Source organism: Peromyscus eremicus, chromosome 5, assembly GCF_949786415.1.
Source record: "Peromyscus eremicus chromosome 5, PerEre_H2_v1, whole genome shotgun sequence".
Lineage (NCBI taxonomy): Eukaryota > Metazoa > Chordata > Mammalia > Rodentia > Cricetidae > Peromyscus > Peromyscus eremicus.
The window spans coordinates 136,529,118-136,545,471 of NC_081420.1; the positions used below are offsets into that span (position 1 = coordinate 136,529,118).

Sequence of the window (16,354 nt, forward strand, 5' to 3'; positions counted from 1 at the left end):
GCTAGTGGAACCGTGAGGACAGAAGCCCAAGCACATCATCATGGCTAACCTGACGGCTGCTGCATCGGAGCCGGGGACCCTGAGGGTGTCAGATTTGGTAGGAGAGGGTGGTGGTCTCTCCGGTGAAGGTAACTTCTCCTCTGGGATGAGGGGGCGACTGTCAGCATCCGTGTCTTCTACCTGGACCTCCGGGTGCTCTTTCGTGGCTGGTACTGGGAAGAGGAAGGAGGGGATAGTCAGAGAGAGAGAGGCCAGGTCCTGGGACTGTGTTTGGAGGGTCTCTGGTGGCTACGCCTCCCCCATGCAGTCCCCAGCCAAGCTCCATGCAGCCTGAGGCCCTCTGTGCATCACCACCCCAGCCCCAAACCCGTGAGCTGGAAATCCAGCATCAATGCCCCAGAACTCTCCCTTAGCTTCCCAGTGTGGAAAGCAGCAGCCAACTGGGGAGGCTGGGCCTAAGTGTCACACAGGCAGGCCCATCTGCTCCCCTCTCAAGGTAGGAGAAACCATATCTTCCAAGCCTGTAGGGAGGGCAGGATTCTTGAAGGGACTCCAATCCAGATGTCTTTGCTGTTTTAGTCACGTGTTTACCTGGGACTCTGCTTTGGAGGGTATTAGCATCCATACCAGGGGCCCCTAGAAGTCACCTGCTGTCTGGTTGGACCTCTGACAAGCCTGGGCCGTCTTCAGACTCAGGTACTTCCTAGGGAGTTTGTGTATGGCGCCACCTTGAGGACTCAGAGGGCACTGGAGGGCTGACTGTTCCTAGCAGGGAGCCTTAGAGGTAGCGGCCCCAAGCCTGCTCCACAGCAAAGCAGGTACTCTGAAATAACTGTCCCTGGGATGTTTCTGCTCAGGGTCACCACGGGAAGTCCAGTGCACAGCTTACAGCTATACAATGGGAATGAAAGGGGGCCTCAGACCTGGGTGCTTGTTTTGCTAAGTCATACGCACCTCCGCAACACACACTGGAGGAGAACCAGCAAGAATGGGAAAGTTTTTTGAACACTGAGGCAGGTCATCATTTGCTAGAATTCAGCAGTTCTCAACCTGTGGGCCTGGACCCCCACTGGGGTTACACATCAGATATTCACATTAAGAGTCCTACCAGTAACAAAATTACAGTTATGAAGTAGCAACGAAATAATTTTATGGTGGGGGCTCATCACGACATGAGGAACTGCATTAAAGGGTCGCAGCATTGGGAAGGCTGAGAACCACGGCGCTAGACTGATGAGAGGTCCTCCAGGCTCAGCAGAGGAGGAGAGGCCCAGCGACTGCCCGCTAGTCCCCACAGGAGCAGAAGAGGAAGGACCCTAAAGGTCAGACCTCAGGGTCCCAGCGCTGCCTCCAGCATGGCCTCAGCTCCAGGCCCAGGATGTACAGTATGTTCCATCCTCGCCAAACCCAGCTCAGGGACTTATTAATTTATTACATTTATTAATCCAGGCTTAGCGGCGCATGCCTTTAATCCAAGCATTTTGGAGGTAGAGGCAGGTGGATCTCTGAGTTCAAGGCTAGCCTGGACTATAAAGCAAGTTCCAGGACAGCCAGGGCTACACAGAGAAACCCTGTCTTTAAAAAAAAAAATTACATTTATTTCTTACATGTAAGCACATGCTATAGTGTGCATGAGTGAGTGTGTGTGTGTGTGTGTGTGTGTGTGTGTGTGTGTAGGTCACAGGACAACTTGTGGTTCTCCCCTTCCATTCTGGGAATCAATCACCAGGGTTGGCATCAAGCACCTTGACCGACTGAACTACTTTGCTGGCCAGCCTGCCCTCCCTCCCTCCCTCCCTCTCCCTCCCTTCCTCCCTCCCTCCCTCCCTCCCTCCCTCCCTCCCTCCCTTCCTCCTTCCTTCCTGGGTTTCACTATGTAACCCACGTCAGCCTTGAATCCCCAATCTTCTTGCCTCAGTTTCCACAGTGCTGCTTAACAGATGTGTCCTGAAACCCACTCTGTAGACCAGGCTGGCCTTGAACTCACAGAGATCTGCCTGTCTCTGCCTCCCCAGTGCTGGGATGAAAAGCATGTGCCACTAATGCTGGGCTTCTGATATTCGTTTTTAAATGGTGAGTATTAACATCTATTCCCTTCCCTCACCGGCCCCTGAAATGGGGTCTTGCTGTGATTTGAGCTGCTGTGTATTCCGGGCTCAACCAACACTCTCGCTTCAGCTCCCTAAGTGTCTGGGGCTGTGGGCTCTCAGCAGCACAGCTGGGCGGGTTAGCCTCCCCAGCGGCTCTGTGGAGCAGTGTTACTCAGTTTCCGTCTTGTGGAGAAGGGAAGTGTAGGATAGAAACCTGCTTCAGTGCAGATTCAGACCCAGCTCAGAAGTGCTGAGGCATAACTAACCAACTGCCAGACTGGCTGTTTTCCTTTTGTTTTGAGGCAAGGTCTTGCTCCGTAACCCAGGCTAGCCTTAACTCCCAAATGCTGGGTTACAGACGCGCACCACCACACCCAGACCAGGAACACCGTTCTGCTGCACTGGGTTGTCTTCTGTAGCACTAAAATCCTCGTGCGTGGCATCACAGTACCAGGCACATTGGCACAGTGCTTCTGGGAGTGTTTCCCAGCCAGAGTCCCCAAACCCAGGGAGGACACAGACGGTTCCAGACCCACAGACCAGAAAGGGGGGGACAGAGAAAGAGACCGTGACACCCCACTATCACTCTCCCTCCGTTTTGAGGGGACCAGTACGGTCAATGCTTCTGTGGCCTTGGCACAGAGGAAGCCCCTCTGGGCTCCAAGCCTTCAGCAGGCTCTGTATCTCACGAGAAACTCAGCTCCATCCCTTCCCCCATGTATTTGTGGTTAGTCCTATTGACGCTTTCTATTTCTGTTTCTGGGTTGGTGGGGGTGGGGATGGCGGTGGAGTTGCTGTTTGTCTGTTTGTTTGTTTTGAGGCAGAGTTTATTTGTCCCGTCAGTCTTCCTGGGTGCTGGGATAGGCCTAGCCTCCTAGTTAGCTTTACCTGCCAGCTGGACAGAGCCCAGACTTATCTGAGAGAGTTTCCATTGGGAGTCACCTCCATCAGCCGTGGGCATGTCTGGGAAGCATTTTCTTAATTGCTAACTGCTATGGGAGCCATCTAGCTGAGCAAGCCAAGGGGAACGAGCCAGTAAGCAGCATTCCTCCACGGTTTCTGCTCCAGGTTCCTGCCTTGAGAGCCTGTGTTGGCTTCTTTCAGTGATGCACTGTGACCCGGAAGTGTAAACTGAAATAAACCCTTTGCCTCCACAAGTTGCTTTTGTTCAGCATTTTATCACTGCAACACACGAGCAAACTGTTGACACCTTCCGTCTCCGGCAAGCCTCGCCGATTTTCCCTTTGACTAGTCATTAAAAGTTTTCCTGTTCACCTACAATTAGATAAAAATAGGAAGAAGAAAATCCAGCAAAAGAGGCAGAAGTCAGGGGTCCTGTGGAGCAGCAAGGCTGGGGCCCAGCTGCCGGCAGACAGAGCCTGGGTGTCTCCCTTCATTGCAGGGATGACCAGAGAGCAGCTCACCCCACTCTGTGCCCATTGCCAGCCGGGAAGAGGAGACAAGACAACCAGGCCCTTTCTTCCGGAGAGTCCTGCTCCTCCTACCTGCTCTGATCTCAGAGACAGCCTGGCCCAGAGTCAGCACAGCCATCCTTCACATCAAAGGCAGAGTGGGCAGACTGGCTTAAACCAAGGCAGAAAGGGACAGAGGTTACCGCGGGGCACCTGTAGTCCCCAAGTACTTTGTCATTAGTCAGTGAGCAGTAGCAGCCCAGGAACAAGTTTGGACAGGCCTCAATCTGCACTGAACCCCAAGAATCCCTTCTCCTGGTCTTCCTGCACTTGCTTGCTTTTCCTGCCTGCACCTGCCTGCACCTGCCTGCACCTGCCTGCTTCTCCTGCCTGCTTCTCCTGCCTGCTTCTCCTGTCTGCTTCTCCTGCACCTGCCTGCACCTGCCTGCTTCTCCTGTCTGCACCTGCCTGCTTCTCCTGCCTGCTTCTGTCTGCACCTGCCTGCTTCTCCTGCCTGCACCTGCCTGCACCTGCCTGCTTCTCCTGCCTGCTTCTGTCTGCACCTGCCTGCTTCTCCTGCCTGCACCTGCCTGCTTCTCCTGCCTGCACCTGCCTGCACCTGCCTGCTTCCACTTTCCCTGAATCAGTACATACCAATGTCCCTCAGAAGGCCCAGTAGACTCTCACAGGCAGGCAAGTCTACCTACAATGGACCTCACATCACTCCACCATCTGGTACCCCTCCTTCCATGGCCTCTCTCCCTTCTTTTAAAAACATTTTTATTAATTCTTGAGGATTTCATGCCATGTATTTTGATCATATTCACTCCCAACTCCCCCCAGATTCACTCCACCTTCCCACTCCCCCCAACTTCATGTCCTTTTTATTTTTTATAATAACCTATCAACTCCAACTTGTGCTCTTCATATAAACTCCTGCGTAGGAGGCCATCCATCAGAGCATAGTTGACCTACTAGGAGCCATATCCTTAAAGAAAACTGATTCCTCCTCCCCTAGAAGCTATTGACTGTCCACAGCACTTCAGTTAGGGGTGGAAGTGACCCCTACCCCTTCTACCAGCGTTCTCCCCAAGCTTCATGGTCTAGAGAAAGGACTCATTAAAAAAAAAAAAAACTAGAGTAGGAATGACTGCCTATATAAAATGATGACCTGCAGAAAGTATATGTAGTTGAAGAACTAAATTGCTAACTGTGAGATTTTAGGCATATGGAAAGAAAAGGACTGAATGCCCGAAAGTCACTATAAAGCGGGAGGGAGATCTTTAGAGGAAGGGGAATTCCATGAATGCAAAGCATGTTCCCACAGCATGCCACACAGGTGGGAAGACAGCCCAAGCCATGCAAAAACCCTGTTATGCCACATCCCAAGCATGCTGGGGCAAGACCACACTACCCAGGCGACGGATGGAGCTCCTGGTCTCCTTGGCGAAGCTGGAGTTGGACAAGGCTGTCCTCCGGGAAACCAGGACAGGAATGCGGGTGATTGTAGGACGATAGCTGGGCACATTGGGGAGGTGCTCAGCCGGGTTTGGGGGGCCAGGCCTGGGGCCCTCCTGGCCAGGTGGCTGGTCCTGGACCAAGCGATTCAGCTCCATAGTCAGGCCTGGTTTAGCCATGGTATTGGGTCCAGAAGGTGGCAGGCAGAGGTGTGGCCCTGGGGACTGTAATCAGGAGCTGAGTTGAGGAAGGTGGGGCTGGTAGGGCTCCTCCCAAGCACCGACCTAGAGCAAACTAATACCTGCCTGCTGTGTCAGCCCTGCTCAGGTCTGAAGCACCATTCTTTTCCCCAATGCTCAACCTTAAAAGCATCACCAAGTGACATAGATGGTCCTCCCCGTAGCTCCAAGGCACCCCCTGGAGCCCTGGGTCTGCTGATCAACCGCAGTAGTACTCCCCTTGTCAGACTCAAAAGATGCCAGACTCAGAATCCGGAGCTGAAAGACTTGGAACTTCAGAACCCAGGCTGCAATGTGCTGAGCTCAGAATGATTTTCCTTTTCAAAGAAACCCTGCAACCAATTCGTCTTTCTTCCAACCAGAAACATCCCCCAAAGAGGCTTACATGGTCCTGATGCCCATTGCTCCAGCTATCTGAGAAGTGAGACTCAAAGCCGTTGCCCCAAATGCCAACATGGAGACAAATCACCAGACAGTTAGGCAGACAGCAGGCAGATTCTGGCTCCGCGGGACTTGGTAGGACCTAAATTCTGCATTTCTAACCAGTTTCTAGGGGACACTGAGGCTGTCAGCTTGAGTAGCGATGGGCACTGCTTTCCCAGACTACCTGGGGAAGGGGACAGAGCCAGCCTGTTGTTCGGTTCTAGCCTTCACTTCTCTGTGGATGCCCAGGGTCCAGTCTGGACACCATAGGTTCCCAGAGGTGAGTGCTGATGTCAATAGAGAAGGCTTTTGAGTGACAGGCTGCACTGCCACTCAGCCTGTGTGGGAGGTCCTAGCACAGCTCCACTTCAACAAAGCTAGCTCCAGGTCCCACGGCAAGGAGGAGCTGGAAGCCAATGTAGTTTATGCCTTCACTTTTCGCCTACACTGGGACACATCACACCCTAGTTTTGTTATCTGTAAAATAATCTATCAGCCTCATCAGGCAACTCAAGGGCCAGCAGCTTGAAGAACAGACCATGGAGGTGCATTAGGAATTCAGCCATGCTGGCCAGGATGCCCTCCTTCCAGGGGTACTGGCCCAGCCTCCTCCTTAGTACCCCATCTCTGAGGTTACCAGGTGTGGTAGTTTGAATGAAACAGTCCCCCATAGCCCACAGGGAATGGCACTATTAGGTGTGGCCTTGTTGGAGGAAGTGCATCACTGGGGTGGGCTTTGAGGTTTCAAATGCTCCAGCCAGGCCCAGTGTCCCTCTTCTCTTCCTGCTGCCTGCCAATGCAAATGTAGAACTCTCAGCTACCTTTCCAACACCATGTCTGCCTGTGTGCTGCCACACTTCCCACCATGACGATAACAGACGGAACCTCCGAACCTGTAAGCCAGCCCCAGTTAAATGTTTTCCTTTTTAAAAGCTGCTGAAGTCATGGTGTCTCTTCACAGCAAATAGAATGCTGACTAAGACACCAGGCCTGGGATTGGGGTGGCAGAGAGGACCACAGTACAGAGCTGGGTACAGATGGAGCTGCCCACCCAGGACATGCTCAGAAGGATGGGGTGTGACCACAGAGATGGGGCGTGGTCATGCCATTTACAGGCTCTGCCCCCTCTACCCCCAGGGTCTCTGCACAGGTTATGCTACATTTTTTCCTGAGAGGAAGTGGCCTAAAGGGCTGGCAGGGCAAGACTCCCCCAGTCTCTGGGCATCATTTATTTCTCCAGTGTCTTTGAACTACATCATCTAGTTGAAATAATGTGGCCCCAAGACACAGAAGAGAATCTTTGCCCAGGACAGAATGGAGGGGCCCCAGGCAGGAAGGAGATGAAAGGTATGGAAGAAGCCCCCACCCAAGCTGCCATTGGCCCGCTAGTCCCCAGGGCATCCTTGTACAACGTCACTCCTACCTGCTGAGCTGGTGGCCTCCTCCTCTACCTCCTCCACCTCCTCCTCCTCGGGCAGCTCCTGCAGAGACACGTAGAGGGGACACTGGGTGCCTCACTGGACTCCTCCAACTCCTACCCCACCCAGTACAATGGGGTAGCTCATCTCCTGGGCCATCCAAGGAGGTGACTTACTACCTGTAGAGGGCAGCGTGCGTTGAAGTCCAAGGCCCTAAACCCAGGGACCCCTGTGAGGCCCTGTTCAAGGAGACAGAGCTACCCAAGCAGCCACCTCCTGAATCTTTACTCCAGGCCCACATCTCCCTCCATACACCAGCCCCCGGGGATCCCCCTGCAATCTCAGCCTCAGCCTTCTCTGTCCTATGGACAGCTCACCAGCAAACCCCATTGCTACCCCATCATCAACGGCCCCAGGTCCCTGGCGCTTGGGACTTTACCTGGAGTGATGCTATCTGTGGCTGTGTCCTGCCTAGCTGGCACTGGTCCACATCAGCCTCCACCACCAAACAGCTATCCAGCAGGACACTGTGGCCCAAGGGACAGAGGAAAGAGCCAGTGTTAGTGGAGGCTGGCATTTCCAAACCCTGCTGGAGGCCAACGCTGACCAGAAACAGGGGACATAGAGACGTCAGAGGTGTCACATCCACACTGATTGTCTCCTGTCTGAGACAAGGGGCTGCAGTAAAGGCCACAGTTATGCAGGGACAGAGGGCTTCCCCCAGGAAATGGCTTATATACTGGGTCTCAAGGATGACTGGGGATAGGACTGGTCCAGAAAGAGGACACCAAAGGGGACGTTCAAAGAAGCATCTCTGGGGTGAAACCTGTTCAGAATATCTACCCTGGGTTTCCACAAGTCTGAAGGAAACCTTGGTGGCTGCAGGCAAGGAAAGGTATGTAAGAAAAGCGAGGGCTGGTGTGCACTCAGTGGTGGAGTACTTGCCCAGCATGTGAAAAGCCCTGGTTCCATCCCCAGTGTGGGGGTGGGTGGACAGAGGGGACCTTAACCCAAGGCCCTTGTTGCTTCCCCATGAGTTCAGCGCCAACAGTGCAACGCTGAAGGCCTCTGACGTCACTGGCCCAGACGGCAAGTGTATATGAGGGCTGGGGTGGAGGAGGCCTTGGGAGGGGCAGGGAGGAGACTGAGGCAAACAGAAGGGCTCTTGTTTGTGTGAATGGGACCCCACTCTGTTTGGAATGAGGGGTCAGGGGTATCAGATCTCCTCATTTTCCAGAGGAATCTGAACCAGGTTTTTCAGGTAGACTGTCCTGATATTGGATGCTATGTTAGCATAGAAGAGCTGGGCTCTAGCAGTCCCAGCACTCAGGAGGTCAAGGCAGAATTAGAAGTTCAAGACCAGCCTTGGTTATATAGCAACTTTGAGGCTGAGTTACATAAGAATCTTTCTCAAACACCCTCACACACACACACACACACACACACACACACACACACACACACACAAATACACACACATACTCATACACACACACACACACACACACACACACACACACACACACATGAGATTCAGTCAATAGGTTAGAATTGAGCCTTTAGATGTCTGATGTGACCCCTATGTTAGAATGATAACTCAGAACTAGGGGCTAAGAATATGTGAGTGCACATGTCTGTGCATGTGCGTGTGCGTGTGCATGTGCGTGTGCGTGTGCGTGTGCGTGTGTGTGTGTGTGTGTGTGTGTGTGTGTGTATGTGTGTGTTTGAACGGGACCTATGTTGTCCAGGCTAGCCTAGAACTTGCCATGTATCACAGGCTGGCCTAGAACTTGTGATCCTCCTGGTTCTGGGATTCCAGGCATGTACTTCCAAGCCCAGATTCTAATGTGACTTTTGTAGTTAGAACTAGGTCCTACCTCCTCACAGCCCCACCTCCTCATCAGAGCCCTGTCCCCAGGGGTTCACAGCAGATGTTTCAAGGTGTCAGATCTACCCAAAGGGCCATGTCTCAGCTCTCCCAAGGTGGGTAAGCAGGGACTGAGACAGGATGTAGTGGAGTCTGTATGGAATCTCCTGCCCGGGATTACGAATGAGCCTGTAATCACATGGCCATGGCAGCTTCCATGAGCTGTGTGCCAGGGTCTGTGCCAAGCTGTTTGCAACATCGCCATCTCCCTGCTTCTTTATCCAAACAACCCTGCCAGGGTTGTGGGGGAAATTATCCCAGCTTAGGAAACACGGGCTCCGAGAGGCCCAGAGACACCCTGTGGTCACACAGTCTTTGCAAGGTGAGTCCAGGTGCAGATGCTTGCTCCGCCACCACCCTGAGAGTCAGTCCACTGCCTCACATCAGATTTTGACCATGTGCCGGGATATGGATCTCTTCACCTCTAAAAATTTTTTTAAATTACTTCCTGGTGGCATTATCTGAAGAAAACAATGTCAATTTATAACTTGAAATGTTTTCTTAAATCTAAAAGTTCTTCTTTGGGTCTGTTTTTTAGAAGAAATTAAAAGTTTCTTAGGTTGGAGTGCTTGCCTGACACTCATGAGGCCTTAGTTTCAGTCAAAATAATATTCTAATGTTCTCTTGCATCCCTAACATATTTTGGTGCCATGCCTCCCACCACAAGCAGAAGTTGGCCTCATGCAGCTGGGCTTCCTGCACCGCATGAGGGTCTGAGTGGATTCTTCTGGAAACAGCCACAGGGCTCCATCTGCAGCACCTAGCATAGCCAGAGGCCTCCTCGTCCAGATCCAGCGTCAAGTCTCTATGGCCTTGGGCAAGCCACCATGCCTGGAACCCCCAGGCTACCTCTTCTATTCCTGTGTCAAAAAGACAGGGCCCTGCGTGGGCTGCCTGAGGACAGAGGGTCAGGGAACCTGAAATGGAAAAGCCATAAGAATGCCAGGTAGCTATCTCAGGATTCTGGATGCTTCTCTCTAAACACAGTGAGAAGCTGGCTCTGTCTGCTTTTCACTTTGGAGGAGCCAGACCCAGCCTTGCGCTTCCTGGCAGGGCCGCCAGGAACACAGCTCTGAACCTCAACATCCCTCTCTGTGAAGTGGGCTCAGTAACGGACCTGCCGTGTTCCTGCTGTCTCCCCGGCATCTGGCAGCTCTTATTATTACTGCTCGTATCCTTACGGCTAATCCCAGAGGCAGCCTGGGCAGCAGGTTAGGACACTGCGCACATGCTTTGATAAACAACCTCGGTTAGCAAAGCGACTTACAAGCACAACAGTGGCCCTGTCCACATTACCAAGGGCTGCAGAGGGGGCCATATTCCAAAGCTATATTGCTCCCACTCAACAGTATGCACAGTACTTGCCATGGCTTCCTCTTGTCCAGCCTGGAAGCAGTAGCCCCTCAACTTCTAGAAAGTTCCCAAGCCCCAGGGATCTCTGAGCCTGCTTCCAGCTGGCCCCGGCTTAAGGGTTAAGATGCAATAGCCATGGCAGTGTCTAAAGTCTAGCAGCCGACTCCTCCCCACCCACCACAGGCCATGCCCCCCAAGTTCAGGTCTGCAGGTCACCTTCAGCATGTTCCTCCTCTGAAATTTCAGCTCAGAAGGAAAAGAGGATAAGTGATCAGAGAAGGGAGCAGCCACCTACTTGGTTCTCCCGGGCTCTGCTGGTAGGGGGGCCCATGCTGCAGTAGGTCAGCCTGGGGCTGGGACAATCACGCCCCGCCTGGTACTGGAGCATATGAGTGGAGCTGTGAAGAGCCCGGGGTCAGCCGGGACAACAGCTTCTAGGATGCTGTGACTGACTCAGCATGGAGCCACCAGTCCTTCCTGCTTCTAACCACACCAATGGCCTGGCAGGGAACTGCAGGAACGCTCCAGAGAGGGCAGGTGGGGACCATGGGCCCAGGTTGCTAGGAAAAGCAGAGCTATTGCCTGCAGAGACAGGGTTGCTAGGTGACCATCTGCGTTACCAGGGCCTTCACGTCATCAGTAACCTGTGTCTCTGCAAAGCTGGCCAAGGGCATCCTTCCCCAGACAGTAACAACCCAGCCCAGCCTGTCCCCAGCTTCATATCTTCTGTATCTGGGACCACTCACTGTCATCACAGAGCCCAATTTAAATTCTTAATTTAAAACTGGGGGTGTCTACTTGTAAGGATGTATGTGTGCCTGAGGTGTCTGAGCTGTGTAGACACATGCAAACATGTACATGAGTACCTTTATGCACACATGTGAGTCGGTGCGATGATGCATGTGTGTAAATGTGTATGTGAGTGTGTGCAGCCAGTGTGTGTCATACACATGTCACTATGTCTGAGGACACACATACACATTTGTGTGGGCCTACATGGCCATTGGCCTTTGGAGGTGTCTCAGTTCAAGAACAGGGGCATGTGCCAGAGTCTTCAGGCGCACAGGGTCAGCGGGAGAGTAACTGAGAGCCAGCACTGTGTGTATAGGTGGATGGAATGCAGAGCACACAGCAGCCTGTACTCCCACCTGGCTCCGGTGTGAGGGGAAGACCCAGAGGGCTGAAGTGTGTGTGGGGGGGGTACATGCTTAGTTTTCCCAAAAGAAAGACTTTCATGGTGCTAGGAATGGGATGGAAACCTTTTTATTGATTGATTGATTGATTGATTGATTGAGACAGGGTTTCTCTGTGTAACAGCTCTGGCTGTCCTGGAACTTGCTTTGTAGACCAGGCTGGCCTCCAACTCACAGAGATCCACTTGCCTCTGCCTCCTGAGGGCTGAGATTAAAGGCGTACGCCATCATGCCCAGCTCAGAAAGTTTTACTCTTAAAAAATTGTTTGCATATGAATGTATATGGTGGATGTGCACATACATAAGCATGTTTATATGTGTGCACACACAGGTTTGTGGCATGTGGAGGCCTGCGGCCTTCCTCCATCGCTTCCTGTTGTATTCATGGAGACTCTCTCAGTTGAACCCAGAGCCTTAGCTGACTAGTCTGGCTAACCAGCTAGCTCTGGGAATCTCACTTCCACCTTTCAAGGGTTAAATTACAGACAGGCTGCTACGTCACTTGGCATTGGTGTGGGTTCTGGAGATAGATCTGAGCTGTCTCCCCAGTCCCTAGATAGCTTTCGAGAAGCGATGAGTTCCCTCATCACTGGAGGAAGGCAAGAGGAAAGTATGGCTCCTGTCATGGTTGGGAAGACGAAAAATAAACTGAACAAGAGTGCCCCGAGAGCTGATGTCACCCCATAGATTCTACATCGATCTTACGTTGGTTTTGTGGCTAACTGTTCCTCGACTGGGGATGAAGTAGCCTGAGCGGGGACAAGGACATTGGTCACCAATGGGCCCTTGCTCCAGACAGGCCCCGCTGCACCCACTGACTACCATCGCTGTGGCCCCCTCTGCAAGGGCTTCTGTCAGCCCCCTACAGCTGTGGAGGTGGGCACCGGAGAGGGGAGCCACTTGCCAGGTAGCCCTGCTGACAGCCATGGCACCATTTCTAGAGCAAAGCTCTGCTCTGAACACTTGTGATGTTGCCGGGACGCAAGCTCTAGCCAAGAAGACCACCCACGGTCACAGGTCGGGGTCGGCGCTGTGACAGTGGCCAGAGAGACAGACACAAAGACAAGGCAAGGGGGTACAGCCAGGGATGGAGAGGTTTCCTGTCCATGGCAGCTGCTCCCCTGCCCTCCCTGCACGGACTCTGTCCAGACGGCTGTCAGCTATACCACCCTCCCGCTCACAGACCGCCAGTGCCCCTGTGGCTTTCAGGAAACCAGGTCCAAGGCTGTCATAACCTGCTTCAGAGGCAGTCCGCTTTGAACACGGACTGTGTGCTCTTCTCACCCTGTGTCTCCTCGCTGGTGGAGTCCTTCAGACCCTCTTCACGGACCCTCTCTGAGGGTGTGTGCCTGGCCTGTGCTCTCTGCTCACTCATTCGCTGCTTCCTCCCAGCCCACAGCTCCCTACTCTGCCAAATCTTACACCAAGTCTCCAGCTCCTGACTCGGTCAGGGATCTGCCTTCCATGTTTTAATCTTTATTCAAAATGCACTTTGTGGCCGGGCGGTAGTGGCGCACGCCTTTAATACCAGCACTCGGGAGGCAGAGCCAGGCGGATCTCTGTGAGTTCGAGGCCAGCCTGGACTACCAAGTGAGTCCCAGGAAAGGCGCAAAGCTACACAGAGAAACCCTGTCTCGAAAAACCAAAAAACAAAACAAAACAAAAAAAAATGCACTTTGTGGACTCTAATGCCACCTCTGTGTGAATGTGGGAATCAAGTGTTACTGGACAACAGAACAGAACCTAAGGCAGCTGTAGACACTATCAGAGGCCACCTCAGGATCATTGACGTGTGTGTGTGTATGTGTGTGTGTGTGTGTGTGTGTGTGTGTGTGTGTGTGTGTGTACATGCATACAAAGGGGAGACAACCTTGGCTTTGCTGTTAAAAGAGAAGTACTGTGAGCTCAATGCATGTGTTCACTCATGCATCTATGCATGCATTAATTTTACATTTATTTAATGCCTACTGTATAACGGGCATCTGGGATACGGTAGTGAAAGCAACTGGCTCAAGTCTCAGATTTCACAGGGGTGCACCTGTGTGAGTTGGAGGGGGGATGTCGGACTGAGGGCTCATTTTGAGCACAGTGGGGACCCCAGCTTTCCCAGTCCTCTGGTCAATGCCCAACAGTGCTCATCACAGAACTAAGACAGAAAACACCCACCCCAGGATCCCCTAATCCTACCGCCCGGGACAAGTGACTTACACAGGCTCCTCTTCCTCCTCTTCCTCCTCTTCTTCCTCCTCCTCCTCATCTTCTCTTTCCTCTTGAATCTGGGGCAACTCCCTAAGTCAGGGCAGAGGCAAGAGGTGAGCCCTCCAGTGCTGCTCCAGCCCTCCTCCCCCATCTCTGACATGTGTCCTGGGACTTCCAGCAGCTCCACCTAAGAGCCCCTCACCAGTCACAACCTGTCTACACTGTTCTGAGGGTGACTTGAGGACGGCTCTGAGCTTCAGTCAGCCTCAGTTTCCCCTTATGTATTTCTTAGCAATGCAGGTCGGGAGCTTGAATTGCTCATCATAACAGTCCCTTCTTTTCAAATGCTTCTCTAACATGAAAGCCATTATTTTGCTCTTCCCCACCAGGCCTCAACATGGGCCCAAAGTCATAGGGCCACTGCCTATGGACTGAAAAAGTTCTTTCGAAGCTTTGCAAACCTTTCTTTATACATCGGTGACCTTGAGCATCTGATTACAACAGAAAGATGACTAACCCACAACCTAAATGTCACCAGAGGAGTGTTGGAACACAGTCCAAGAATGGAGTCGTGCAAGGGGAATTCTGGGTACTTGTGAGAAAACAAGACAAGAGTCTTGTGACCTCAGTTTCTTCACAAACATGGAATTGTTCTGGAAATGTGCTTTTGTGTCCCTCCCAGATGTAGCAGAGAGGAATGAGTGTACTTCAGATTATTCATTATGACTGGATATTGTTATTTGTTTATATGCCTCTATGGGAGAACATGTTTTTGCCACATGCAGCTTGTCCTTGTGATTGTACACTTTACTCATGTGATTCTTCTTAACTCTGTAAATTGTCTGATGCTCTGAATAAAGTTGTCTATTGCACGAGACTTTAGTGTGCCTCATTTTTAGGCTCCACTCTCCTGGGTTCATGTCTCCAACTAGAGCAGTAAACAATGGAAGGCATGTTAAAGCTGGGCTCAGTGGCACACATCTTTAATCCCAGCACTTGGGAGGCAGAGGCAGACAGATCTCTGTGGGTTTAAGGCCAGCCTGGTCTACATAGTGAGCGCCAGGCCAGCCAAGACTATGTAGTGAGACCTTGTCTAAAAACAAACAAATAAAATAACAAACAAATTATGGTCTAGCCATATAACGGAATACTATACAATATGGAAACAATGAGTATGATTTCCACCTAGTGAATTATGACCAAATATAACAAGGAGTAGATAAATACACATGATATGCCATCTTTTGTGCAAAAAGATACAAACAAAAAACAAACAAACAAAAACAAAACAGAGAGGGATTGTCCTGGTTAGCCAAAATTGTCAACTTGACACAGCCTAGAGTCATCTGAAAGGATGACTGAATTGAAGAACTCAACTGAAGAACTGCCTAGGTCAGAGTGGTCTTTGGATATGTCTGTGGGAGATTGTCTTGATCATTAATTTATGATCAGGCTCAGCCCACTGTGGGTAGTACCATTCCCTGGGCAAGTGGCCCTGGGCTATGTAAAAAACTAGCTAAACATACGCCTAGAGAGCAAGCCAGCAAACAGCATTCCTCCACCGTTTCTGCTTCAAGTTCCTGCCTGACTCCCCTCAATGGTGGACTATGACCTGGAAGGATAAGCAGAAATAAACCCTCTCCTCACCTATGCTGCTTTTGAGCAGTGTGTTTCATCACAGTAACAGAACCAAACTAGAACAAGGGTTCCGTGTGTATCTGTCCCCAGCCTATCTCTGACATGGTCTGGTAGCCATGTGCTGTGGGCAGGTGCTGAGAGTGGAGGGGCCGGTGTGGTCCTGCACTGGGCCCTTTTATGACTTTAGGATTCCACACCATATGCCTGGTACCTTCTCAAGCACTGACTCCTTTTCCAGGACTTCTCTGTTTTCCCACCTGGGCATCTCCACCATGGCCTCGCTTTCTTCTTCATAAACTGGAGCCATCTCTGTCTCCTGCTGGTTGGCACGGTCTTCCTGCTGGCTGGCACTGTCTTCCCGCTGACTGTCACTGTCTTCCTGCTGGATGTCCTCCCAGCAGGGGTCCACCTCCTCGAGGACAAGATCATGCTCCACCTGGTCCACGGGGAGGATGCTGACTGCAGAGGATAAAGAGGAGCCATTTGTGGGGTAAGGAGGGTAGCTTGTGACCCCTCAGTCCTGGGGGTCCATCCTGGGGGCCTTACCCCAGGGCCTTGGCTCCTAGCTGGCTGGGTTACCAAGAGGATCATACACAGCCAGCTCAATGCCCCAGGGACAGCCTCAAACAACACAGTCACTCATTTAGCCTCTTCCCAGGACTCTCTGCCTTTCCCCTCTTGGGAAAGAGCTCTGGTTACAGCTGACCAAGCTTGCTTCCTATCAGGGCTTTCCTTCTTAGAGGTTTGGCCAGAGCACAAAGAATATTCTATTCACAGCATCACAGCTGATGTCAGAGGACCCAGACCAGACACTTCACCACCTCCAGGGGCAGAGTATAGTGGATTGTCCCAAGTGCAAACAAAACCTGCTCCTTGCCTATTTTCCGGGTGCTGTCTCTTGTCTCGTGTCTATGAGCTCAGCACCTGCTTCTGGGAGCTTTATCTCTCCCTCTAGGCGGAGATCTCCACTGTCTGAGACAATGTGACTTTGTCATGGGGACATG

The 16,354-nt window shown here is 52.0% G+C and overlaps 1 protein-coding gene across 1 annotated transcript in view; it reads right to left on the reverse strand.

Moving 5' to 3' along the window:
• Window positions 1-16,354, reverse strand: part of Cngb1 (cyclic nucleotide gated channel subunit beta 1) — a 61,931-nt gene that overhangs the window by 29,970 nt on the left and 15,607 nt on the right. The window contains exons 12-17 of the mRNA XM_059263102.1: window positions 15,608-15,809; window positions 13,722-13,802; window positions 7,480-7,567; window positions 7,046-7,103; window positions 4,917-5,177; window positions 50-212 (exon numbers count right to left, since the gene is read on the reverse strand). Of these exons, the coding sequence (XP_059119085.1) occupies window positions 50-212; window positions 4,917-5,177; window positions 7,046-7,103; window positions 7,480-7,567; window positions 13,722-13,802; window positions 15,608-15,809 (853 nt within the window). The remainder of the gene's footprint in view (window positions 1-49; window positions 213-4,916; window positions 5,178-7,045; window positions 7,104-7,479; window positions 7,568-13,721; window positions 13,803-15,607; window positions 15,810-16,354) is intronic.